Source organism: Mustelus asterias, chromosome 11 (assembly GCF_964213995.1).
Source record: "Mustelus asterias chromosome 11, sMusAst1.hap1.1, whole genome shotgun sequence".
NCBI lineage: Eukaryota > Metazoa > Chordata > Chondrichthyes > Carcharhiniformes > Triakidae > Mustelus > Mustelus asterias.
Window position 1 is genome coordinate 6,042,273 of NC_135811.1, and position 26,244 is coordinate 6,068,516.

Here is a 26,244-nt window from a genome sequence, read left to right on the forward strand (position 1 = left end):
TGGCTATTACAAGGTCTGCAAGATATAACAGGTTACAAGATGAAAGCATGTAGAATCGCTGGCTCCAACGCACCCCTCTATGCCTGTTTTGAGCAAGAAGTCAGTGAGAGCACGCCTTCCACTCCGGAAGACTTGGCTGAACCCGTATCCAAGATCACCATTGCCGATGTCAAATCAGCCTTCTTGAAAGTCAACCCACAGAAAGTGACTGGCCCAGATAGGGTACCCAGATGAGCACTCAGATCCTGTGCGAACCAGCTGGCAGGGATGTTTGCAGACATCTTTAATCTCTGTCTACACCAATCTGAGGTCCCTGCCTGCTTCAAGAAGATGACCATTATCCTGGTACCAAGAAAAGTCAGGCAACGTGTCTTAATGATTATCGTCCGGTGGCTCTGGCGTTATGAAGTGCTTCAAAAGGGCAGTCATGGCACAAATCAGTTCCTGCCTCCCAGATTGCCTGGATCCACTACAGTTTGCCTATTGCCACAACAAGTCCACAGCAGTCGTCATCTCCCTGGCCCTGCACTTAACCCTGGAACACCTAGATAACAAAGACACAATGTCAGACTCCTATTCATAGACTACAGCTCAGCCTTTAACATCATTATTCCTATAAGATTTATCCCCAAACTTTGTGGCCTGGAGCTCGGCTCCTCCCTCTGCAACTGGATCCTAGACTTCCTAATCCACAGACCACAGTCAATAAGGATAGGCAACAATCTCCTCCATGGTCATCCTCAACACCGGTGCTGCGCAAGGCTGTGTGCTCAACTCCTTACTATACTCCTTATACACCTCTGACTGCATGGCCAAATTCCCCTCCAAGTCAATTTTCAAGTTTGCTGATGACACCACCATTGTGGGTCAGATCTCAAGTAACGATGAGACACAATACAGGAGAGAGAATCTGGTGAACTGGTGTGACGACGATAATCTCTCCCTCAATGTCAACAAAACGAAGGAGAAAGTTATTGACTTCATGAAGCGTAGTGGAGGGCATGCCCCTGTCTACATCAATGGGATGAAGTAGAAATGGTCGAGAGCTTCAAGTTTTTAGGTGTCCAGATCACCAACAACCTGTCCTGATCCCTCCATGTGGACACTATAGTTAAGAAAGCCCATCAACGCCTCTGCTTTCTCAAACTAAGGAAATTTGGCATGTCCGCTATGACACACTCCAACTTTTACAGATGCATAATAGAAAGCATTCTTTCTGGTTGTATCACAGCTTGGTATGGCTCCTGCTCTGTCCAAGACTGCAGGAAACTACAAAGGGTCATGAATGAAGCCCAGTCCACTACTCAAACCAGCCTCCTATTCATTGACTCTGTCTATACTTTCCGCTGCCTCAGAAAAGCAGCCAGCATAATCGAGGACCCCACGCACCCCACACATACTCTGTTCCACCTTTTTTCGTTGGGAAAATATACAAAAGTCTGAGATCACGTACCAACCATCTCAAAAATGGCTTCTTCCCTGCTGCCATCAGACTCTTGAATGGACCTACCATATATTAAGTTGCTCTTTCTCTATACCCTAGCTATGACTCTCTCCTTTCGATATGGTATTATTTCTGTATAGCGTGCTAGAAACAATACTTTTCACTGTATACTAATACACGTGACAAATCAAATCAAAGTCGCTCACCATCCTGACTTGGAAATGTATCACCGTTCCTTCACTGTCACTGGGTCACAATTCTGGAACTCCCTCCCTACCAGCACTGCAGGTGTGCCTACACCGCCTGGACAGCGGTGGTTCAAGGAGGCAACTCACCACCACAACCTTAAGGGCCAATAAATGCATAGCCAGTGATGCCCTGTTCCCAAGAAGGAATTTAAAAGTGCAGCAAGCTCGCACAAACATTAAAATGGTTGTGACTAAACAATCTTTGATGTTGATTTCTGGGATAAATATTGGCCAGGGTCTTTGGAGATAATTCCCTGCTTGCCTTTGAAGTAGGACCATAGAAAATTTCACATTTACCGAGGGGAGAGATGGCACATCACTTAAATGAAGTACCAGAAAGGCAATAACTCGGTGCATCGCTTCCTCAGTAGTGAAAAGGTAAAGTCGCCATAGTCTCAATGACCATAGGCTGCTTTCCCCTTTAATGGGGAGAGCTGGCTGGTGGTGATTTAACCCGAGGGTCACTACATCTCGGGCAAGGGGCATGATTAACCTCAGCCAGTACAGGAATTGAACGCACACTGTTGGTGTCACTCTGCATCCCAAACAGCTGATTGAAACCAACCCAGTAATGTAATGGATCAACAGCATAGATTCCTATGTTCCTGAACACACAACTTTCTGACTCAAAAGGCAAGAATGTCAGCAAACATGCTATGGCTGACTGACTTGGAACCTTCTGAATTTTATTTAGAAGATTGTGATGTTTTTTGAGGGCATCATCATTCTTGGTTAGGGTGTATTTTCTCTCTCCCAATTCCTTGGCTGAATAGCCTGCTAACATCCCACTTAGAAATCATAGAAACCCTACAGTACAGAAAGAGGCCATTCGGCCCATCGAGTCTGCACCGACCACAATCCCACCCAGGCCCTACCCCCATATTCCTACATATTTACCCACTAATCCCTCTAACCTATGCATCTCAGGACACTAAGGGCAATTTTTTGCATGGCCAATCAACCTAACCCGCACATCTTTGGACTGTGGGAGGAAACCAGAGCACCCGGAGGAAACCCACGCAGACACGAGGAGAATGTGCAAACTCCACACAGACAGTGACCCAAGCCGGGAATCGAACCCAGGTCCCTGGAGCTGTGAAGCAACCGTGCTAACCACAGTGCTACCGTGCCGTCCCTCCTGGCTCAAACCCTGAAGATGAAGGACTTTTTTTTAAGTTGTTCCCTTCCATAGGGAATGGAGTAACCATGTATTTCTTCTTTAAATGACCACCTTCCCTCTTATACCAATTGATTTTGATCTTGGTCATAAAGACTCAAAAACAAGACAAAGGTGAGAAGATAGTGTTTGTAATCAAAACAGGCTAGTAACAATGTTTCATTAAAAAGTCATCTGTTCATCAGTGACTGTTTTTGTGGGATATGCACACAACTAAAGTTAATAAACTAAAAATGGCAGATAATAAATAGAGGTTTCCAAATTTTCCTTGGTTTAATATTCTTAAAATTTAATAAACGACATAAAGCAAACCTTTATTACTGTAATATTTGCATGATTCAAAATTTTCATGCCACGTTGTCAAGAGCTATCCCGCTCTCATCTGCACATAATCATAAATTGCCGATAACCATTCCTCAGTTGTGTAAACCTAGACTCAGGACACGTTAAAGGGTGCCGATAGCCTACCTAATTATTCCCCAGCAAAGGTCAGGGATTATGGGAAAACAAACTGAACAGAAGGTATATTTCTACTCTGTGCCATTGTTTTGGAACTCTTAACTTGCTACTGGTGCGAGGAAAAACCTTTTCCCCTTCAGAAGTGGGTGGAATAATTGCTCAAAATAGGTGGAGAAACGTAATGAGCAATATGTTCCCTACTTAATTCAGCCAATGAAGTTTAATTGCAGAAAAATTGAATTAATTTCCAATATAGTTGGATTGCGGAGTTGATAAATGGAACCCTCAAATTTAAATTGAATCTTCAATGGCTTAAATCAATTCAAAACCTGAAAGTACATTGTTTTTGTTCTGCGCGATCAAAGTAAAACATTTAGCCCCTTTTTTTGCCAATTCTCTTGCAAGTCATCTTTTCCTGAAATCTGACGTGTGCTTTTTCTGAAATATGATGGACGGCATGGTGGCACAATGCTGCCTCACAGTGGCAGGTCATTCTCCCCGTGTCCGCATGGGTTTCCTCCGGGTTCTCTGGTTTCTTCCCACACGCCAAAGATGTGCAGGTTAGGTGGATTGGCCATCTTAAATTGCCACTCAGTGTCCTGCGATTTGAAGGTTAGATGGATTAGCCATGGTAAATGTGTGGGATTATGGGGATAGGGCGGAGGGGAAGATATTCTGTCAGTGTGTCGGTGCAGACTTGATGGTCCGAATGGCTTTCTTCTGCACTGCAGGGATTCTATGATTTAACAGAATCATAAAAATAAGCATGTGTGCAAAGGGTGTGTTTGATTTTTTTTTTAATTTTGAGAATTGAAGATGCTTAAATTAAAATAAAAACATAAAATGCTGGAAAATCACAGCAGGTCCGGCAGTATCTGTGGAGAAAGAAACAGATTTAATGTTCTGAGGCTCTGTGACTCTTCAGAACTGAATTCAGAATTCTTCGTACTTAATTCTTCATAAGTTGTGAGGCAATGCAGGCAGTGCAATTAAAGCGTTTACTGAAGGGTAAGCAAGCGTGAGACACCAGATTTGTTTTGATGCTTTCAAGGGCATTTGTTTTGAAGTTCTTCTGGCACTATTGGTGTATATAGGGGCGGCACAGTGGCTAGTACTGCTGCCTCACAGTGCCAGCGACCTGGGTTTGATTCCTGGCTTGGGTCACTGTCTCTGCGCAGTCTGCATGTTCTCCCCGTGTCTGCGTGGGTTTCCTCTGGGTGCTCCAGTTTCTTCCCACATTCCGAAAGACATGCAGGTTAGGTGCATTGGCCATGTTAAATTCTTCCTCAGTGTACCCGAACAGGCCCGGAGTGTGACGACTGGGGGATTTTCACAGTAACTTCCTTGCAGTGTTAATGTAAGCCTACTTGTGACACTAATAAATAAACTTTAGGGTAACTAGGTAATAGAATGGAAACTTTGGCATCATGTTCCTACCTCTAAATGAGCAGAAGTCCATCGAGTAGCAGTCACAAGCTGAAATTGGGTTTGAAGGCTTTAATCTAAAGCTAATTTATAGAACAAGAGAGACGTCACGAGTCAGTTCATGAGACAAGTTCTTAAATATTTATGACATTGCTTCATTAAAGAACCAAGCTATAGATGCCTTGGTTGGAAATATTAGTTTGCAGATTTAATTTCAGCCTCATGAAGCCTTGAAGATCTGTGTGGGTCCTGGCTATGCAGACCACTCCTGTAACAAGGCCAAGCTTCCACCATTTCCTGTCAAAAAATCTCAGTCCGTATTATTTATTCAACTCCATTATTGAATCTCCCTCAATCTTACTTAGAAGAGATGTCACTACAGTACATTGGAATTATGGAATTGCACTTGGATTTAATTTAGTTTTTCAATGGCTTTCCCCAACCCCAAACTGCTCTGTTATTAATTGAGCTTCGTGTATTCCCTAGTTGTAAAGGCCATTGTCACATCCAACAGTGCCAGGAACTTTCTACATGTAAATTAAGTTATGGAAATCCACCAAAGCTGAGCAAGGCTCTGTTCTCGTGGACATTCCCCACTTTGCTTAAATCTAGTTTGAATGACTCGCCACTAGATTTGCATTATTGCAAGATTTGTGACTGTTTTCAGTATGATTAGGCTGAAGTTATTTTCGGTTTGCTGGTGTTATTAGTGTCATGTTTGTAGTGAAATTAAAGCTATACTTATTGGATTTTGTGGCTAAATCATTCAGTTGTCAGCGATGTAGTGGTCTGCTTTGCCAACATGTTGGATCAGCTGAGCGACCTATGGGTTGGTGCCTCTGATTTTCTCACAATCTTGCCCCTCCAGAAAGAACCAACTTTTACAGGTGCACCATAGAAAGCATTCTTTCTGGTTGTATCACAGCTTGGTGTGGCTCCTGCTCTGCCCAAGACCGCAAGGAATTACAAAAGGTCGTGAATGTAGCCCAATCCATCATGCAAACCAGCCTCCCATCCATTGACTCAGTCTACATTTCCCGCTGCCTCGGCAAAACAGCCAGCATAATCAAGGATCCCAGGCACCCCGGACACTCTCTCTTCCACCTTGTTCCATTGGAAAAAAGATACAAAAGTATTGAGGTCACGTACCAACCGACTCAAGAACAGCTTCTTCCCTGCTGCCATCAGACCTTTGAATGGACCTACCTCACATTAACTTGATCTTTCTCTACACCCTAGCTATGACTGTAACACTACATTCTGCACCCTCTCCTTTCTTTCTTTATGAATGGTATGCTTTGTATAGCATGCAAGAAAGAATAATAAATCAAATTGAACGAATAAAATCTGGTGATTGTGGTTTTGCTGCTTTTGTAGCTTTAAGCAATTTACGAGTCGCTGGTTGCAGCAGTAAAAGTTGATTTGTCTTTGGTGCAAAAGAAAGCTAGAATAAGCATGGTATGGATCAACGAGATTGAATTTGATGATCAGCCACAATCATAATGAATGGTGGAGCGGGCTCAAAGGGCCGAATGGCCTACTCCTGCTTCTTTCGTCTACGGGTTGAAAATGGAATGTAAGTAGCTTACTCAGCTGATTTGATTTAATGAGGTTTTCTTTTTGATTTATGGAGTCAGGTGAAGGTGCAAGGCACCACAAAGGTTGGAAAGAGAAGTTTGGACAAATTGAGTAGTACTAGCATGCTGGCAAACTCTTTAAATACATACCATTTGAGGGTTAAACAAGATTTGAGTTTCTGGTGCCAGCATAGCCCTGTTAGTTGTGCGTGTTAAGGCATGTGTACATATACACCTGACCCTCCCAAGCTTTTATGTTTGCTGCCAGTATGTGTTGCATACCTAAGACATTTGTCATATCTTCCACATAAACTAACAATATAATGGCTATGTTTTGTATTTTTCTGTTTCTTATTTACAGATCAACAATGAGTTTTACTGAAAGTCAGTTTATTGCCACCAGTTTAATTTTAATTGGCTAACTTGCATTGTTTTCACGCTTCATCCCCTACTTCTAGTTTTCTCCCCCTTTGCCCCGGCAGTTCTCATGTATGCTTGGATATATTTCCACTAAGTACCAACAACCAAGTCGAGTGATAGCTCTTCTGGAGTCTATACAGTAGGTTTAGGCAAGGTTTTGATAGTGTTGATTAGCTTCAGTTTAGCCATGATGTTCCTCCAACATTACGCTTTTCTGTTCAAGTCTTTGAACTGAAAGTCTGGAGCGCTCTCAGAGTTGGAACCTGAAGGTGCATTGTGTTTAAAATGGCAGCCAACAGCAAATGTACAGTTCAGCTGCACTTGCCTTGCTTTGTTCTAACAAAAGCAGGGGGCCCGGTTTTCTTTTTGAACAGACCTCACGTACTTCCTCTAGATTCACCATCCCTGCTCCCAGTTGCTCAATGACCTTCAAATAGTTGAAGGTGGAAATTAAAATGTGAGACTGTCACCAATGTGGTTACGCAGAACTACGGTGGCACGGTAGTCAGCACTTCTGCCTCACAGCACCAAGGACCCGGGTTCATTTGAGAGGTCTGGATAGGGTAGACTCCCAGAGGCTATTTCCAAGGGCTGAAATGGTTGCTACGAGAGGACACAGGTTTAAGGTGCTGGGGGGTAGGTACAGAGGAGATGTCAGGGGTAAGTTTTTCACTCAGAGGGTGGTGGGTGAGTGGAATCGGCTGACGTCGGTGGTGGTGGAGGCAAACTCGTTGGGGTCTTTTAAGAGACTTCTGGATGAGTACATGGGATTTAATGGGATTGAGGGCTATAGATAGGCCTAGAGGTGGGGATGTGATCGGCGCAACTTGTGGGCCGAAGGGCCTGTTTGTGCTGTGGCTTTCTATGTTCTATGTTCTATTTCTGACCTTGGGTTTCTGTGTAGAGTTTGCACACTCTCCCTGTGTGCTGGGTTTGCTCTGGGTGCTCGGGTTTCCTCCCACGATCCAAAGATGTGCAGGTTAGGTGCATTAGCTTTGGTAAATGCGCAGGGTTATTAGGGTAGAGCTCTAAAGAAGAGTCAGATGGGCAGGAAACATTAACTGTTTCTCTCTCCACAGATGCTGCCAAACGTACGGAGTTTTCCAGCATTTTCTATTATTTGAGATTACCGGCATCCGCAGTATTTTGTTTTTAAGGATGTAGAACATTGGTTAGACTTCAAAAAGAAAACCAGGTCCCCTGCTTTTGTTAGAACAAAGCAAGGCAAGTGCAGCTGAACTGTACATTTGCTGTTGCACATTTCTGGTTTCCATGTTATAAAAAGGTCATTACAAGCATAGGAGAAGTGGAGAAAAGATGTACAAGACGGAGCAGTTAAAACTACCAGGAAAGACTAAACCAGTTGGGGCTCTTCTAGAAAAGAGAAGTCCGAGAGATGAACGAATAGAAGTCTTTAAAATGAAGTAGCTGGAAAGGGTCGACTTGGAGAAAATGTTTCCACTTTTAGTGGAGTCAAAAACTAGGGTCCATAAATATATCAGCTATTAATTACATTTAGGAGAAGCTGATTGTTCAACATGTGGAACGGACTACTACAGGGAGAGGCTGAGGCGAATAGAATTGATCAACGTTGTCCAACCTTATCACACCATTGGCCATATTTCAATTTTTTTCTCGCTCAAGGGGCTGATGAGAACATTTTGGAAAGGTGTAATGTTTGGCACAATGAGCACCATCCAGGACAAAGCAGCCCACTTGATTACTTACCCCTTCCACAAACATTCAATCCCTCCACTGCCACAAAACAATGGCAGCAGTGTGTACCATCCACAAGATGCACTGCAGGAACTCATCAAGGCTCCTTAGACAGCACCTTGCAAAGCCACGAACACTATCTTAGAACCATAGAATCCCTACAGTGCAGAAAGAGGCTTTTTGGCCCATTGAGTCTGCACCGATTCTTCTAAAAGAGCATCCCACCCAAGCCCCCCTCTCCACCCAATCCTTGTAACCGTGTGCATTTATCATGTTAATCCACCTAACGTAGGACGTTTTTGGACACGAAGGGGCAATTTAGAATGGCCAATCCATCTAACCTTCACATGTTTGGACCATCATGAAGGGTAAGAGCAGCAGATACATGGGAGCACCATCACCTGGAGATTGCCCTCCAAGTCACTCACCATCCTAACTTGGAAATACGTAGCTATTCCTTCATTGTCGCTGGGTCAAAATCCTGGAATTCCCTCCCTAACAGCACTGTGGGTATATCTACACCTTAGGGACTGCAGCAGTTCAAGAAGGCGACTCATCACCATCTTCTCAAGGACAACAAAGGATGGACAATAAATGCTAGCCTAGCCAGTGACGCTCACATCCCGCAAGCGAATAAAAAGAACTCTTGCACTAGCTGCTCTTGCATTGCTGCAACATTGTCTGTCTTCGACTCTGCAAGCTGACCAAGAATCACGACATTGCCAAATGTACTGGCTACCCTTCAGCCAACAGATAATGCGGGGCAGCTTTTCCTAGCTTTCACAACTTGATTTCTCTCTCCCCTTGTCTAGTTAAGCCAAACTGCTTTGCAAATTAAAATTGCCCATGGGGCGGCACAGTGGTTAGCACTGCTGCCTCACAGCGCCAGGGACCTGGGTTTGATTAGGTGATGACATTTTTATATTGACAGCAGCAATAAACCATATAACGCACAAACCGATTCTCCTGTTCAGTTGAAGCTGTTCTTTGCTTTGGCCTGTCTTTTTCAAGCTGTATGGTCTAACTGCTGTAAGTAATTGCAGATCAGTCTGAGTGTAATTTCTGCTGAGATGGGGAGTTTGAAAATTGCCAAGTACTAATAAGCAGAATAGCCCTGAGGGTAGCACAGTGGTTAGCACTGCTGCTTCACAGCGCCAGGGACCTGGGTTCAATTCCAGCCTTGGGTCACTGTGTGGAGTTTACACGTTCTCCCCGTGTCTGCGTGGGTTTCCTCCGGGTGTTGCGGTTTCCTCCCACAGTCTGAAAGACATGCTAGTTAGTTGCATTGACCTGAACAGGCGCCGGAGTGTGGCGACTAGGGGAATTTCACAGTAACTTCATTGCACTGTTAATGTAAGTCTTGTGACTAAGAAATAAAAAAAACTTTACAAGTGGGAGGCCGTGTGGTATTATCACTAGACTATTAATTCAGAAACTCAGCTAATGTTCTGGAGACTCGGGTTCGATTCCCACCATGGCAGATAGTGGAATTTGAATTCACCAAAAGACATCTGGAATTAGAATCTACTGGTGACCATGAAACCATTGTCAATTGTCAGAAAAACCCATCTGATTCACTAATGTCCTTTAGGGAAGGAAATCTGCCATCCTTACCATGTCTGGCCTACATGTAACTCCAGAGCCACAGCAATGTGGTTGACTCACAACTGCTCTCAAGCACGAGGGATGGGCAATAAATGCTAGCCAGCCAGTGATGCCCATGTCCCAGTAATGAATAAAAAGAAGTATGTCTGACACACTAGCTCAGTGATTCAGCAGCAGCTCCCAACTTGAACCAATGTTTTAAAATTGAAGGGTCTTTTTTATATTTAAGAATTATAGAGTCATGTATAATGTCCTGTCTGCTGGTGTGCATTTAACTATTTTATAAACAGTTGTCCAAGAGACCTGCAGGAGTGGAGGTATTGGATAGTAAATCTGGGACAGCAGAGTACACTGGTCAGTTTGTCTTACTCCAGCCCAAAATCATGGCTAAACATTCAAGCTTATAGTCGTTCAAAGTGATCATTCAGAGCATATTGAATGTGCTTTAAAGATTAGTGACTGTGAGAATGGCAAACTACTTGTATTGCACTCAGTTGACAAAATTAATTCTAATGACCTGGTACTGTCCTCATTACAACGTCAGGAAAGTATTGTTTTTCTTATCCTTCAGTCTGTCCCAGTTTCTTTGCTGATTCAAGGTTTTTTTGATTTCAGGTCGAAATGAGCCTCTGAAGAAGGAGAGGCCAAAATGGAAAAGTGATTATCCCATGACAGATGGCCAACTGAGGAGTAAAAGAGATGAATTCTGGGATACAGCACCTGCTTTTGAAGGTCGCAAAGAAATCTGGGATGCCCTTAAGGCGGCTGCCTATGCCATTGAATGCAACGATCACGAACTGGCCCAAGCTATAGTAGATGGTGCCAGCATAACTTTACCACACGGTAAGCACAGCAGAGTTTGAAACTCTGTCTTGTAGCATGGTCTGGGATCCTGCAAAGCTTCAGCTGAAACCGACAAAATTGACAGGAAGTTTCCTAAGCTCTCACCAGCAATGCATCCCCCGCTGGCTGTCCCCCCTACCTTCCCCCTCATTTAAATTCTGGGGCTGTGAGACCTCAAAGGTGTACTTATGACCTTTTATATAAAGCTTTCTTTTGCAAACTGTAATATTGCCCAGAAATGATGCATCTCTTCCTCACCATTGCTGAAGCTCTCCATCTTAAGGGTTAGCCTTCAGTGTGCCTTTTCTGAACCCACTCTTTATAGTTAAAGTTAATAGGAAGTTAGATAAACACACGAGGGAGAAAGAAATATAGGGTTATCCTGATACAGTTAGGCAAAGCAAGGTAGCTTGTGTGGTGTAAAAACATCAGAGCAAAACATTTGGAGCTAATGGCCTCTCTGTGCTGCACAATGTGTAATTAATCCAAAATTCAACAACTTGGTTCCCACCCCACACACAACTATTCTCCATATGTCCTCGTGAACAGACTTCAATTCTTTCTGTGGCTTTGTTCTAACACATCTAGCAATATGTATCTGTGTGCACACTCCAGTTTTGACTCTGGATGGATCACTTTTCCTCTTGTTCCATTAGATATGGATTGTTGACTCCCCTCTAGGATGTCTCTCAAGGTCCCCTCCATCTTGAAAATAAAATACTGCAGATGCTGGAAAACTGAAATAAAACCAGAAAATGCTGGAAATACTCAGTATGCGGGCATCATCTGTGGAGACAGAAACATGTTTGAGCCTCTTGGTTGCTGTAGAGTAAGAGAGACAAGTTCTGCTTCTTCATAAATACCTTTCTTTCTTTGATCCAACTCCACCAACAAATAGTGCCACCTGTGCCCCTTTATATATCAGTGACTTCTATTGAATAATTGTCATCAAATTAGGACTTAATTGGAAGACCTCTTAACCCATTTCTAACAAAACAGAGCTAATGTTTCAGGTCAATGTCCTTCCATCAGAACTAGGAAATGTTAAAAATATTACAGGTTTTAAGCTTGTGAAGTGGGTGGGAGAAAGTAATATGTGAATGCACAAAGTATAGTAAGTAAGATTGGGGAGTTACAGGTTTGGATTGCCATGTGGAAATAGGATGTGGTGGTAGTAATAGAGATCTTGCTCAAGGAAGGGCAGAACTTGGCGTTAAATATTCCTGGGTACAAGGTGTTTAGGAACGGAGGGAAAGGGGGAGGGGTGGTAGTATTGCTTAGGGAGAGCATTGCAGTGCTGGAGAAGGAGGATGTCCCAGAGGGTTCAAGGACAGAATCAATTTGGATAGAACGAAGGAATAACAAGGGTGCACTTATTGCTTGGTGCAGTCTGTAGACCACCAACTAGTGAGAAGGATGGAGAGAAACAAATCTGTGGGGAAATTAGAGGGATACAAACATTATCGAGTAGTTTTAATGAGGGACTTTAATTACCTGGATGCAGACTGGGACAGTGGTCGTGTAAAGGGCAGAGAGGGGCAAAGGTTCCTCAATGTGTTCAGGAGAATTTTTTACAGCAGTATGTCCAATCCAACAAGAAATTATGTACTGTTGGACCTGGTTCTTGTTCCTCCTCATTTCCAAGTAGATTAAGTATCAGTGGACCAATATTTAGGAGACAGTGATCATTGTATTGTAAGGTTTAGGACGATGATAGAAATGGAAAATAGGCAGAGTAAAAATAATTAACTGGTAGGGAGCCGACTTCAATGGGATAAGAACGGAACTGGGCCGGTTAGACTGGAATGAAAGATCGATGAGAAAAAGTGAAGCTGAGCAATGGGCTCCCTTCAAAACAGAAATGGTCTGGACACAGTCCGTGTATGTTCCCCTAATAGAGCAAGGTAGGACAAACCAATCCAGAGCTCCCTGGGTGAAAAAGCAGATAGAAATTAAGGTAAGGAAAACAATGTGCTTATGATGGGTGTCAGGTAGAAAATACAAGCTGTAAACAGGAATGCGGAAGGTTCAGAGGGGAGGTGAAAAGCACATTGGAGAAGCTCAGAGGGATTATGGGAAGAGACTGGCAGCCAACAAAAAGGGGAATCTCAGTTTTCTGCAGGTATATAAATCGTAAAAGGGTGGTAACGGGAGGATTAGGGCTGATAAGGGACCTAAAAGGGAATTTACACCCGGTGCCTGGGGGCATGGCTGAGGTATTAAATGAATACTTTGCATCCGTGTTTACCAAGGAGGCAGATGCTACCCAGGACATGGTGACAGGCAAGGAAACTCTGTCCCTGGAAGGGTTCAAAATTGATAAGGAGTATCTGTTGAATAGACTGTCAGTGCTGATATTTGACAAGATACTGGGACCAGATGAGATGAATATTGAAGGAAGTAAGAATGGAAATTGCAGGGGCGCTGTCCATAATCTCCCAGTCTTCTGTAGACTCGGGAGGTGCCAGAGCACTGGAGAATTGCGAATGTTACCCTCTTGTTCAAAACAGATTGTAACGATAGCCCCAGCAATTACAGGCCAGTCAGTTTAACATCAGTGGTGGGCAAGCTTCTAGAAGCAACTATTTGAGACAGAATTTGTAGTCACATGAAAAAAATATGGGTTGACTAGGAAGAGTCAGCCTTCATTTCTAAACTGTAACTAACTTGCTGGAGTTTTTTGAGGAGTTTTAGTTGAAGTTTATTTATTAAACAGAAACTGTTCCCACTTGCAAAAGGATCCAAGAATGAAAGGGCACAGTTTTAAAGTGATTTGCAAAAGAAGCAAATATAATGTGAGAAAAAACTTTTCACACAGTGAGTGGTTTGGATCTGGAATGCACTGGAAGTGTGGTGGAGGCAGGTTCATTCGAGGCATTGAAGAGGACAGTAGATGATTGCTTGAAGTAATGTATGGGGGGTTGGGAAAAGGCAGGGGAATGGAACACGGTCAGAATGCTTGTTTGGAGAGTCGGTGCAGACACTATAACAATTCTGTGATTGTCTGTTTGGCCAACCATTTTTGCATGGGGGAAGGTCACGTTTTCATTTTTATTTCAGTCAAGGGGCCAATGAGCAGATTTCATTAAACCTCGGGAATTTCAAAGAAAAGTTGACTATAAAGAAAGGAAACAACTTGCTATCAAAAATAAAGCATTAAATTGATCATTTTAAAAAGTAACTAATAAAAATTACCAGTCAAGTGCAGGAGGGTGTGTGTCTGTGTGTGTCTGACTCATTCACCCTCACCCACAGAACGAATAAGGCTTTCTGAGAATACTGAGACTGGGAGTGAGACAGACCCACTATCACTCATTCTTTTTCTCTATATACCACACCCACATACAGTCTGTCCCTCTCCCACTCCCTGGTCTCCCAGACAAATGCACTCAGACCCTCTATCTGTTTTCACGCACGGACACACACGCACACACACCCTCACACCCTGCCGGCACCACTGTATCAGGTCTCTTATCCTTCCGAATCCACTGCTTGGGTGTCACCAGCCCTCCATATCTCATTCAGGTAGCGCCCTTCATCTGTGAACAGAAATTTACCTGTTGCCAGAACACTTGGAGAGTAGCTTCTGACCAAAGTTTGAGCTGTTTTTAATATTATGTTGCAGCCAGCTGCTGATGCATGGCTCCTGCACAACTGATAGCAACGCCAGAGAAATTTGCCAGATTGATTAAGCCCAGTAACCGGGAAGACCCAGTGAAGATACCGCAGGCAATCAATCATTGCTTTTGTAAATTAGTGCCAAATACATGCTTTCATTTAAAACTGGTTAAAATTATGCATTTCCAATCTTGGGTGCTTTCTTGACTAAACAAATTCCTGACTCTTGGTGCACATTCCTGCTGAAATAGCAGTATGCATATAGGCTGTAGCAAAAGCTGTAGTAAACTCATCTCTTTTTTTTGCCTCTTTGTCTTGCAAGTTTCATCAAGCAAGGAGAAATTGCTGAACAGATGCACATACCAATATAGTTGCTGTCATTTAACTATTTGTGTACCACAACAATAGAAGAATTCAGAATACCAGAAGTCTTAAATTAAAATTTTAAGATCTCTTTCCCTTGTTCCACTGCCCTTATCCCATGGGTGCATCAGGTGAATTAGAGCCCAGGATTCTAACCCTCCAGGATGGTCCTGGAGTTACCAGGAGTGTAGAGTCAATCCCCAGGACATTGCTGCAAGCAAACTGAGCATGTCATTATTTTAATACTTTTGAGTACTTATGTTTGTAACAATATTGGAGACGGCGGGGGGGTGGGCAGTTGGGGTGGTGTGGTGGTGGTGGAGGAGGACAGGGGGAAGAAGAGAGAGAGAGAGAAACTGTTTGACTGGATGCGAGATCATTTAATGAAATCTCAAGGCAGAGATGCTTAGTTAGTATTGATAACCCAGCTGGGACAGGGATAATAATCATATTATTGTGCCAGGAAGTCTGAGGCCATTGCTACTATATTGGTCCATCAAAAGTTGTGCAAAAGCAACCTTTCAGTAATTACCCTCAAGCCTCTCATTCATTATTGTGATGGATTCTGATCTCCAATACCAAACTTTCCAACTAGGATTATTGGATAGTGATCAGGAACAGGCTAAATTCGGTATTCTTTTTCCAAAGTTACTGAACATATTGACTGCTATCCCAGCCGAGACCAGGAATCAACCCCGATGACCTTCCTATTCTATATTACTCATTCCACAGTGGGACAGTACCCACAAAGAAAGGTCTAACCATTTTTGCACTGGGTCAGGTTTATGTTTCTGCTGAGCAAAGACTAGTTTCATGTTTTACATTTGACAACCATCCCTTGACATATCTTAGTCATATATACCTTCCATGTTTATTTTGGACCTTGGGCCAATTCACAGTTATGATTTGCCTGTTTCAAAATGGCACCAGCAAGTCTGCGGCCAGAAAGTGCAGTACTTGGGAGTCTTGTGCTTGCTGTTACCGGGTGGTTTAGTTTTGCATTAACTACTGGATCTTACTGTGAATACAGTAAGGAGTCTAACAACACCAGGTTAAAGTCCAACAGGTTTATCTGGGAGCAAATGCCACTAGCTTTCGGAGCGCTGCTCCTTCGTCAGGTGAGTGGGAGATCACCCACTCACCCGACGAAGGAGCAGCGCTCCAAAAGCTAGTGGCGTTTGATACCAAATAAACCTGTTGGACTTTAACCTGGTGTTGTTAGACTCCTTACTGTGTTTACCCCAGTCCAACGCCGGCATCTCCACATCATGTTACTGTGAATGCCAGCTTCCTTGTCCTGCATTTTGAATTATCTAAACACTTTAAAGCACACTTGCTGATCGGCCATGGATTGGCTCATGGCCAAGTGTATGCTATTGCAAGCAGTGCTAGGGTGGGGAAGCTACACCTATCTTCATTGAGAATTCAAAAAGAAACTTGTGGGGGACCTCAAGGCAGTTAACTATGTCTTTTTGATTGGTACTCAAAGTAAATGAACCATTTGTGTAGCAGGTGGCTACACAAATGTAGTTCTCTTCACTTACCACAGATAAATAGACACATCCTGTAATGTAATATTGGGGAAGCAACTCTTCTTTTATTTTCTAACTATTTAGCAGTTGAGTTATAGTGAAGGCCAAAAACTTTATAAAGTTTTAAAGATCAAAATAATTTCCATTGTTCCTCCTTTAGCAAATTTACATACTTATTGGAGTGATCAAAGGCATTGCTGAAATGTTTAAATTTGGGTTTTAATCCGGAATCTCCCACTAATCTTGGGTGATGGTGCATTCCTTTCAGAATTTGCCACTGTTTTCCTGTGTTTGTTGAGCTCTGGAAGGAATGGAGCTGATCGAACCATGCATATTATTTTACAGAGCCATGCAGACCATCCCTACTCTGCTGTTCTCTGTTTAGCTGCATGATGATACTTGCTAACTGTACATCTGGGAAATAAATTAGCACTGTGCACATCCTATTCATTTTTAAAATTACTTCCAAAAAGGTTGGATACGTGTTAGCATATTTTATACAAAATCGAAAAGTTCAGAATTTTGAAGAAATATTTAACTTTTTTTTTTATTAATTCAACTACATTTTTGTTTTATTGATAGAATTTGTTGATTGCATGTGCATTTTTTTGTACTCTTTGGAAGGTTTTCAGTCTGTTTTCTTTCCACTGGATTTATGCTATTCCCCCTCTTCATTTGTGATTTGTTAATATTTTGTTGGCATGAAATTTGAGCTAGAAGAGAATTTGAGAGTTTGGTACAACACTTATGGCTGATAAAACACACAATATTCTATAGATTCACTGTCAACTTTTTCCATTATAAATTCCTTTGTCCACATTTGTAATGGAAACATCTGTTTGTCTCCCAGTTCCATTGCCGGGAAGACTGAGAAACTCCTTCAAACTGTTTTCCAAGTTATTGTACGTTTACTCTAATTATATAACAAGATCAAAATGTGCTTTAAATGGCTTAAATTATGACTTTGGAGACTGATTTATGTCTGAGCACCCTGGTTTAATTGACTGTAACCCTCTAACCCACTAAATCTGTCTGCAATACTTAAGGCAATTAGTTATTTCACTTATTTCTTCTCTGCGCCCTCTCTTGAATAAGTCTTGGTTGTTCTAACATGCTTGAAATCGAACGGCTTCATCTAGTGTTTTGCATTGCCATTTCTTCATCTCCTCCTGCTCCACCATTATTGGAAGGACCTTTCTGAGTCATGTGCTGACAGGGTTTAGAGATGTTGGAATTATTAATTATACTTCATTTAGGGTAGACATGACTACATGCAAAGGCAGGGCATGGTCTGAAGGACATGCTTCTTAAAAGTACGAAGGCTGGAATGCATTGTGAGGCTTGTGGTTTCCTGAGTTGTTGGGACTTTTTGGAAATTACTTACTAAGTAAGCATGTCGGGGAGACAATAGGAATGTATATTGTCAGAAGGACCAAGTTAGTTTTGCCTTGGTTAAAGGAACAATTGAACAGTATGGGAGTTGCATTTTTGGGCTTTGGAACTGATTGGATCATGGTGGCATTTTTCCTACTCGTGTTTCTATGTTAGTAAGGTTCGAGAGATTATGGAGTTTAGGTAGGGTGGGCAGGAGAAACCTGAACACGCAACTATGGTTAAATGAATCACCACTTTTGCTCCACTGCTCAACCAACTCCATATATTGAACCTGGGATTGTCTGTTCATTTACTCAACTCGTACACCACTTTGTGCACTTAGCTTCTACTGAGTAAATGAGATGTCCATAAGGTAAATAACCTCCCAGCTAGCTGCTAGGTTAACCTTTAGCAATGTACATATCCATGTTAACAATAATAAAGCTTACTCAACAAAGTGTAATGATAAAAATACAATTGTCACCAATGTCACTAAAACATTATGAATAGTTAAGATTTTCTCATAATATGTCCACTTAGACTCGCAAAACACCCTGCTGTACCATTAATTAGAGACCTTTTCCAAAGTTGCGCTGTATTTTAACACTTAAAGCCTTTGCATTGGAAGAAATCTAGAGATGCATCAGAAGTAATGAACAACATTTTAGTGATGCCAAACTAAGGATTGTAAGGCCCCTGTGTCCTAGCAAACTGGTTTTTATCGGCCAGTTAGCTCAATTGTTCCTGTTTCTGTACCTTCCTTACTTTTAAAAAAATTGCATGGGTTTGAAGGCTTTGATTGTTCCCAACAGGTTATCCCCAAGGTCCAAGCATTAAGATTTATTGGTACCTTCAAGCTGGTATGTACATATTGATAGGAATTTTGAAAAGAAGATGGCACTAATCAAAAAAGGACTGAGTTTGTCGAGGCTAATACTCTTCAATCAGCAACACTATAAACAAATTATGTGATTAGTTAAATGGGTACAAATTGACCAAATTTCAAAAGTACTACCTTGGCCATGTGACAACTCTGGGGAAGAGTTAATAAACTGTCTCTTCTAGACATGTCTAAAGTTTTTGTCACAGTTGATGTACACTATCCTTTTCCAATGCCTCTTCACCAACATTCAGTTGGGTGGGACTGCGCTTATCTGGTTCTATTTGTATTTATCCAATCATAGCTAAAGAATCACTTGCAATTGCTTCTCTTGACACTCCTGCACCACCAGTTCCAGGATCATAGAACAGTTACAGGACAGAAGGAGACCATTCACACTACCACATTAGTGCTGGCTCTCTGCAAGGCCATTTCCGTTAGTCCCACTTCACCACCCTTTCCCCATAACCCTGCATCTTTCTCTTTTCAGATTAATATAGAATCATAGAATCCCTACAGTGCAGAAGGAGGCCATTCGGCCCATCAAGTCTGCACCGACTCTCCAAAGGAGTATCTTACACAGGCCCTATCCCTATACCTCCACATATTTACCCTGCTAATCCTTGTACACACCTTGGGACACTAAGGGGCAATTTAGCATGGCCAATCTACCTAACCTGCACTTCTTTCGACTGTGGGAGAAAGCTGGAGCACCCAGAGGAAACCCACACAGACACTGGGAGATTGTGCAAACTCCACACAGTTACCATGTGGAACTGAACCTGGGTTCTTGGCGCTGTGAAGCAGCAGCGCTAACCACTGTGCCACCGTGCCGCCCCAAATTAGATGCTGATCTAATTCCATTTTGGAAGCAATGATTCTACTGCTGTCATTTGCTTTTGGTGGCACAGTAGTTAGCACTGCTGCCTCTCAGCACCAGGGACCCAGGTTTGATTCTGGCTCCAGATGACTGTCTGTGTGGAGTTTGCACATTCTTCCCATGGGTTTCCTCCGGGTGCACCAGTTTCCTCCCACAGTCCAAAGATGTGCGGGTCAGGTTGATTGGCCGTGCTAAATTCTCCCTTACTGTCAGGGGGACTAGCAGGGTAAGTAAGTGGAGTTACGTGGTTAGGGTCTTGGTTGGGATTGTGGTCGTTGCAGACTCGATGGGCCAAACGGCCTCCTCCTGCACTGTAGGGATTCTATGATTAAATGTGCATCCACCAAACTCTAAGGAAGCTCACCCTCCATAAACTTGCTCATCCGAAGTTCATTTGCCTGCATCCTAATTTATATTAAGTTCCATTCACCCATAATTTCCATGTGCGTTGACCCATATTGGCTCTGGGGAGCAACATCTCAGTTTGGCAATTCTCATCTTGGTTTTCAAATCCCTCCATGGCCTCACCGCTGCCATCTCTTTATCCCTATAACCTCACCCTCCCCACCGCTGGTGAGACCTCTGTGTCCCTCAGATTCTGGGCCTCTTGTGAATCCCTTATTTTAATTGCTTCACATGACAGCTAATATGTGCAAAATCTCACAAACAGCAAATGTGATTAATAACCATTTAATGCACAATGATGTTGGTTGAAGGGCAAGCGATAGCCACAGAACCAGGAGAACTCTTCCGCTCCACTGAGTGGTGCTAATTGGATCTTTTACATCCAACCGAACAGCCAGATAGGGCCTTGGTTTAACTCATCATCTGAGAAGATAGTACCTCCGACAGCTTAATATTGCCTGGCCTAACTTATGCAGTGCATTTCCAGCATGAAGTTTGAACCCATAACCACCTAGTTCAAGCAGGTGTACTACCAAACCAGCCAAGCTGATCTTCTAATCTCCCATCTTAAATTTGCTCCTTTTCCTGCACCTTTCTTTCCAATATGTTCACTGCACTCTTTGCTTTATGTGAAAAGTGTAATATAGTTTTCTGTGGCGAACATCTTGCTGCATCAGGACCCTCGAGTTGGCTACAAGTAGAATCTACCTGTGTGCAAGGTAGAATCTCAAATTCTACCTTGCACACAGTTACAACAGCCTTTAACAATTTTCTCTTTTTCTCCGAGTTCTTCCTGTTCTGTTATTGTTCACCCCACACCACTGAGATCAAATTCTTTATGGTCAGTGACCCCGATGTCTGCATCACCATATACAATCTCACTCTCTGACCGAGCAGCATTGTAGTGTAGCTCAGGGGGATTTCCCACTCCCCGTTACAGGTTCTGTCTGCCCTTTTGGTAGGAAAGCTCTACAAAAGCAGATTGCTTGACAAATTGATCTGGAGTCTGAGTAGAGTGATGGCTTTCTACACACTGACACCCAGCTGACTGAAGCAATCGGTGACCTATTGTTTACCTACAGGACTAAAACAGCCTGTACTTTGAGCAATAAAACTTCAAGTTAAACCTCAGTCCATTAAAATAGAATCTGACTCCTCTGTTAGCCAAGGAGGCAAGTGCATGAGACCCAGTCTGAAATTTAAATGTTCTTGTCAGATTGTGCAGTGCTAAAATTGGAGCTGTCTCGATTGCTGAGCCTACCTTGTAAGATCATAAATCTAATCAGGACCAACGTTTAATCTTTCATCAGTTTCTCAGGAAGAAAATTTAACCTTAAACAATACTCATAGGAACAGGAGTCCAGTCAGCCCCTGGAGCTTGTTCCACCCTTCAGTTTAGCCAACCAAAAAAAGCTTTTTGAGGAAGTGTTCCAGATTTCCACTAAAGCAGCTCGGTGGCACAGAGGTTAGCACATGTTACCGCTTTCTTCTCGGACTTTATTTTTCTACCTGAGGTAATCGTGCTCAAAATATTAACACGAAAGCAAAATCCCGTAGGTGCTGGAAATGTGGCATAGGATGGGAATATGCTGGAAAATCTCAGATGATCAGGCAGCATCTGTGGTGAGAAACAGTCACCATTCATATTGACGACCATTTCAAACTATTAAATCTCGTATGAACTGGATAAATTATTTGTGAGCTGTGTTTTTGTGGAAATCGAGGTTTCCTTTATATTGTTTACATTCCGGATTTTCCACTCGCATCGCCATTCTCTCTGAAAATTGTCCCGAAAAAGTATTTTGCTGGTGGACAGTTCAAGAGAAAATAGGAGGTGTGGCTCGGAATATTTTATACTATCGAGAGGCGTGCCATGATATAAAGAGAGGAGATTTTATATGTGTTAAGATGCACAGGAGAGGAATTGAAAAGTGTTGCCAAAGTGGGGAGGAGACACCAATGATCTGAATCTGCATTTTAAACACACTTACTCAAAGCCTGGAGCAAGCTGCAAAATATATCTGATTAGCCATTATGTTCACTATTGACTATTGGAACCTGCTGCCTTTTAAATAGCTGATGACAGCAGCACTATAGGTAATTATAAATTATAAATAATTTATCAGTATACAGAGGGTAGTTAAAGATTAATTTGATGAGGAAAAGAAGGAAAACTTGGCCTTGCATCAGGCCTGGTATGTACAAAGGAGGAACAGAACAAAATAATGGGGCGGCACAGTGGTTAGCACTGCTGCCTCACCGCGCCAGGGACCTGGGATCGATTCCCGGCTTGGGTCACTGTCTGTGTGGAGTTTGCACATTCTCTCCGTGTCTGCATGGGTTTCCTCCGGGTGCTCCGGTTTCCTCCGACACTCCAAAGATGTGCAGGTTAGGTGGATTGGCCATGCTAAATTGCTCCTTGGTGTCAGAGGGACTAGGTAGGGTAAATGTATGGGGATAGAGCCTGGGAGGGATTGTGATCAGTGCAGACTTGATGGGTCGAATGGCCTCCTGCACTGGAGGATTCTATGATTCTAATGAGTGGGAACTGATTTTTCACTGACAGTATGTTTTTCCCTCCCTTCCCCGTGCTCTGTTCAGGTTCGTTAACAGAATGTTACGATGAGCTCGGTAACCGATACCAGCTTCCTGTTTATTGTCTGGCACCGCCCCTGAACCTCATCACCGAGAAGTGCGACGAGGAATCAGCTGACATACCCGACCCTCCAGCGAATGCCAAAAGGGAGTTCCAGCTGAAGGTGCGCTTATCCACTGGGAAGGACGTCAAACTGAACGCCAGCATGGCAGACACAATCGGGCAGCTGAAAAGGCAGCTGCACGCAGAGGAGGGCATTGAACCCTCACGGCAGCGCTGGTTCTTCTCGGGAAGACTGCTCACTGACAAAATGCGACTGCAGGAAACTAAAATCCAGAAAGACTTTGTGGTACAGGTTATAGTCAATGAGATAGCTGCCATTTACTGAACCACCAGGCAAAAATATATAAATATGCAAGACACATGACTATGTATCTTATATAAGAAAAACTGAAGGGCTTTGGAAGATGGTCAGCGTAAAGAGCAACTTGGAGTAGGAGTGCACTGGAATATGTACACTGACCTACTTTGGCCATTGTCAGTTAGTCAGTCAAATTTAGTTTGAGGCCAAAAATAAGAATCATATTTAATTTACATCTGGCAGTCTTGATGCTGCTTCCTTTGGCTAACCGATGGATATTTTTGACTGTAAATGAAGGTGATTTCTGTTGCTCTCCTGTTTGTGTCTCTAGTCTCTCTGTGTCTGAGTGTGTGTCTGTCCCTCTGTCTCTTTCTCTGTGTGTCTCCCTCTCTGTGTGTGTGTCTCTCTCTCTCTCTCTCTCCCACTCTGTCTGTGTGTCTCCCTCTCTGTCTCCCTCACTGTCTCCCTCTCCCTCACTGTCTCCCTCTCCCTCACTGTCTCCCTCGCCCTCTCTGTCTCCCCCTCCCTCTCTGTCTCCCTCCCTCTCTGTCTCCCTCCCTCTCTGTCTCCCTCCCTCTCTGTCTCCCTCCCTCTCTGTCTGTCTCCCTCCCTCTCTGCCTCCCTCTCCCTCTGTCTCCCTCTCCCTCTGTCTCCCTCTCCCTCTGTCTCCCTCTCCCTCTCTGTCTCCCTCTCCCTCCCTCTCTGTCTCCCTCTCCCTCCCTCTCTGTCTCCCTCTCCCTCCCTCTCTGTCTCCCTCTCCCTCCCTCTCTCCCTCCCTCTCCCTCCCTCTCCCTCCCTCTCCCTCCCTCTCCCTCCCTCTCCCTCCCTCTCCCTCCCTCTCCCTCCCTCTCCCTCCCTCTCCCTCCCTCTCCCTCCCTCTCCCTCCCTCTCCCTCCCTCTCCCTCCCTCTCCCTCCCTCTCCCTCCTCCCTCTCCTCCCTCCCTCCCTCTCCCTCCCTCTCCGCCTCCCTCTCCGCCTCCCTCTCCCTCCCTCTCTCCCTCCCTCTCTCCCTCCCTCTCTCCCTCCCTCTCTCCCTCCCTCTCTCCCTCCCTCTCTCCCTCCCTCTCTCCCTCCCTCTCTCCCTCCCTCTCTCCCTCCCTCTCTCCCTCCCTCTCTCCCTCCCTCTCTCCCTCCCTCTCTCCCTCCCTCTCTCCCTCCCTCTCTCCCTCCCTCTCTCCCTCCCTCTCTCCCTCCCTCTCTCCCTCCCTCTCTCCCTCCCTCTCTCCCTCCCTCTCTCCCCCTCCCTCTCTCCCTCCCTCTCTCCCTCCCTCTCTCCCTCCCTCTCTCCCTCCCTCTCTCCCTCCCTCTCTCCCTCCCTCTCTCCCTCCCTCTCTCCCTCCCTCTCTCCCTCCCTCTCCCTCCCTCTCTCCCTCCCTCTCTCCCCCTCCCTCTCTCCCTCCCTCTCTCCCTCCCTCTCTCCCTCCCTCTCTCCCTCCCTCTCTCCCTCCCTCTCTCCCTCCCTCTCTCCCTCCCTCTCCCTCCCTCTCTCCCTCCCTCTCTCCCTCCCTCTCTCCCTCCTCCTCTCCCTCCCTCTCCCTCCCTCTCTCCCTCCCTCTCTCCCTCCCTCTGCCTCCCTCCCTCCCTCTCTCCCTCCCTCTCCCTCCCTCTCTGCCTCCCTCTCCCTCCCTCTCTGCCTCCCTCTCCCTCCCTCTCTGCCTCCCTCTCCCTCCCTCTCTGCCTCCCTCTCCCTCCCTGCCTCCCTCTCCCTCCCTCTCCCTCCCTCTCTGCCTCCCTCTCCCTCCCTCTCTGCCTCCCTCTCCCTCCCTCTCTGCCTGTCTCTCTCTCCCTCCCTCTCTGCCTGTCTCTCTCTCCCTCCCTCTCTGTCTGTGTCTGTCTCTCTCTCTCCCTCTGTCTGTCTCTCTCTCTGTCTGTCTCTCCCTCCCTGTCTTTCTGTCTGTCTCTGGCTCGCTCTCTGTCTCTCTCGCTCGCTCTCTGTGTGTCTCTGTCTCTCTCACTCGCTCTCTCTGTGTCTCTGTCTCGCTCGCTCGCTCTCTGTGTCTCTGTCTCTCTCTCCCACATCTTTCCATTTCCCACTATCTCAAAAAAAAAAGATTTAATAGCCATCTCACTGTCAATCTGGGTACTTTGCAGTGAAGATCTTTTAAAGGTTGCTCTATAGTAGCAGTATTGAGGCTTTATATAGAAAGTGTACTGCAAATGTTTTACACTGGCTTTAATCGTGCAGTGGTTGATCACTTTTGTTTGCTGTAGGTCTGTAAGGGCCCAGCTAAGCACCAAAAATTTTGCTCTGTGTGTTTATGTATAATTACACCAATTGAAGTCTCAATGTAACTCTGTGCTTCCATTTTTTTAAAAGGCATAAGACTGGTATGATTTTAAAAAAACTGATGCTGGAAATATGTAAGCAAACCACCTGTGCCTCTATACAGAGAAAAGACAGGTTAATATTCTGTGTCAGGCATATTGTTGAAATTGAAGCACGCAAAGCCCTCCTAATAGGAATTTGAAGCTAGGGAGCCTCAGGACCAAATGACAATGTCCCATTTTAATTTATATTATACATGTTAAGACTGTAGATACTAACAGAGCTGTCACCTCGCTGGGTAAATTTCAGAGCTCACAAGAGTCCGATAACAGCACTTTCTAAACCTCTGTGCCATAAGGTTCCAATGGGGAAACCCAGCACATGATGAATAAAAGCACAAATGGAACATCAAGTTGCCCCTGCTGAATAGACAGGTCTGCTACATGTCGCCCTCAAGACTTCAGTTTGAATGTGCCTTGTGTACAAGACCAAAAGAAATGGAGGGAGTTCGAGAATGAGGAGTTGGAGGCAGAATTTTGTTATCCAAAAATGCAAGTCACGCTTTCACTTCTTGCCCTCAATCCTTAGTGCTTGTTTTCCAATTCCGATGGACAGTCTAAAATGAGATCTATAAATCTGTATTTTTGCCCCTTTCATGCTGACTAACCTGCTATGCAGTTTCACCGTTTCCCAAAACCCCCTCCGATTTTGGCAGAATGCTTTGGTCAGGTGTGTGCGATTTGACAAAAGCGGCATTAATTCCTGGTGGTCTCGTGAGCAAGAAAACTACTTTGGGACTGAACTGTACAACCGAGGTTTTAAACACTGTCCATTTCTAGTCAACTGTTATCTGCTGACCTTGCAGCAGTAGTAAGGGTTTCTGCGCCTGGCCACAGCAATACTTTAGTCTATCTGGGTTAGGGTTACTGAAAAGCTGCTGCTTGTGTAGACATGGGATGAAGATAGAACCTGACTCAGTGAAGCTGAACTTTCACTCACAGGGCTATTAATAACTCCATTCCGGCTCTCTCAAAGATGGGCTTATTGGTTGAAGT

The 26,244-nt window shown here is 44.2% G+C and overlaps 1 protein-coding gene and 1 long non-coding RNA gene across 2 annotated transcripts in view; one reads left to right on the forward strand and one right to left on the reverse strand.

Annotated features, from left to right (window-relative positions):
- The window catches only part of ubtd1b (ubiquitin domain containing 1b), an 81,938-nt gene extending 58,220 nt beyond the window's left edge, over positions 1 to 23,718 (forward strand). Inside the window, exons 2-3 of the mRNA XM_078223105.1 lie at positions 10,687 to 10,914; positions 22,568 to 23,718. Coding sequence (XP_078079231.1) covers positions 10,687 to 10,914; positions 22,568 to 22,950 — 611 coding nt within the window. The 3' untranslated portion in view covers positions 22,951 to 23,718. The remainder of the gene's footprint in view (positions 1 to 10,686; positions 10,915 to 22,567) is intronic.
- LOC144500352 (uncharacterized) lies at positions 234 to 26,103 on the reverse strand. Its single transcript, XR_013498970.1, has 3 exons — positions 25,857 to 26,103; positions 4,766 to 4,836; positions 234 to 544 (listed from the first exon to the last, which is right to left on the reverse strand). It is a non-coding gene; the product is annotated as an uncharacterized LOC144500352 (long non-coding RNA).
- Between the last annotated feature and the right edge of the window lie 141 nt (positions 26,104 to 26,244).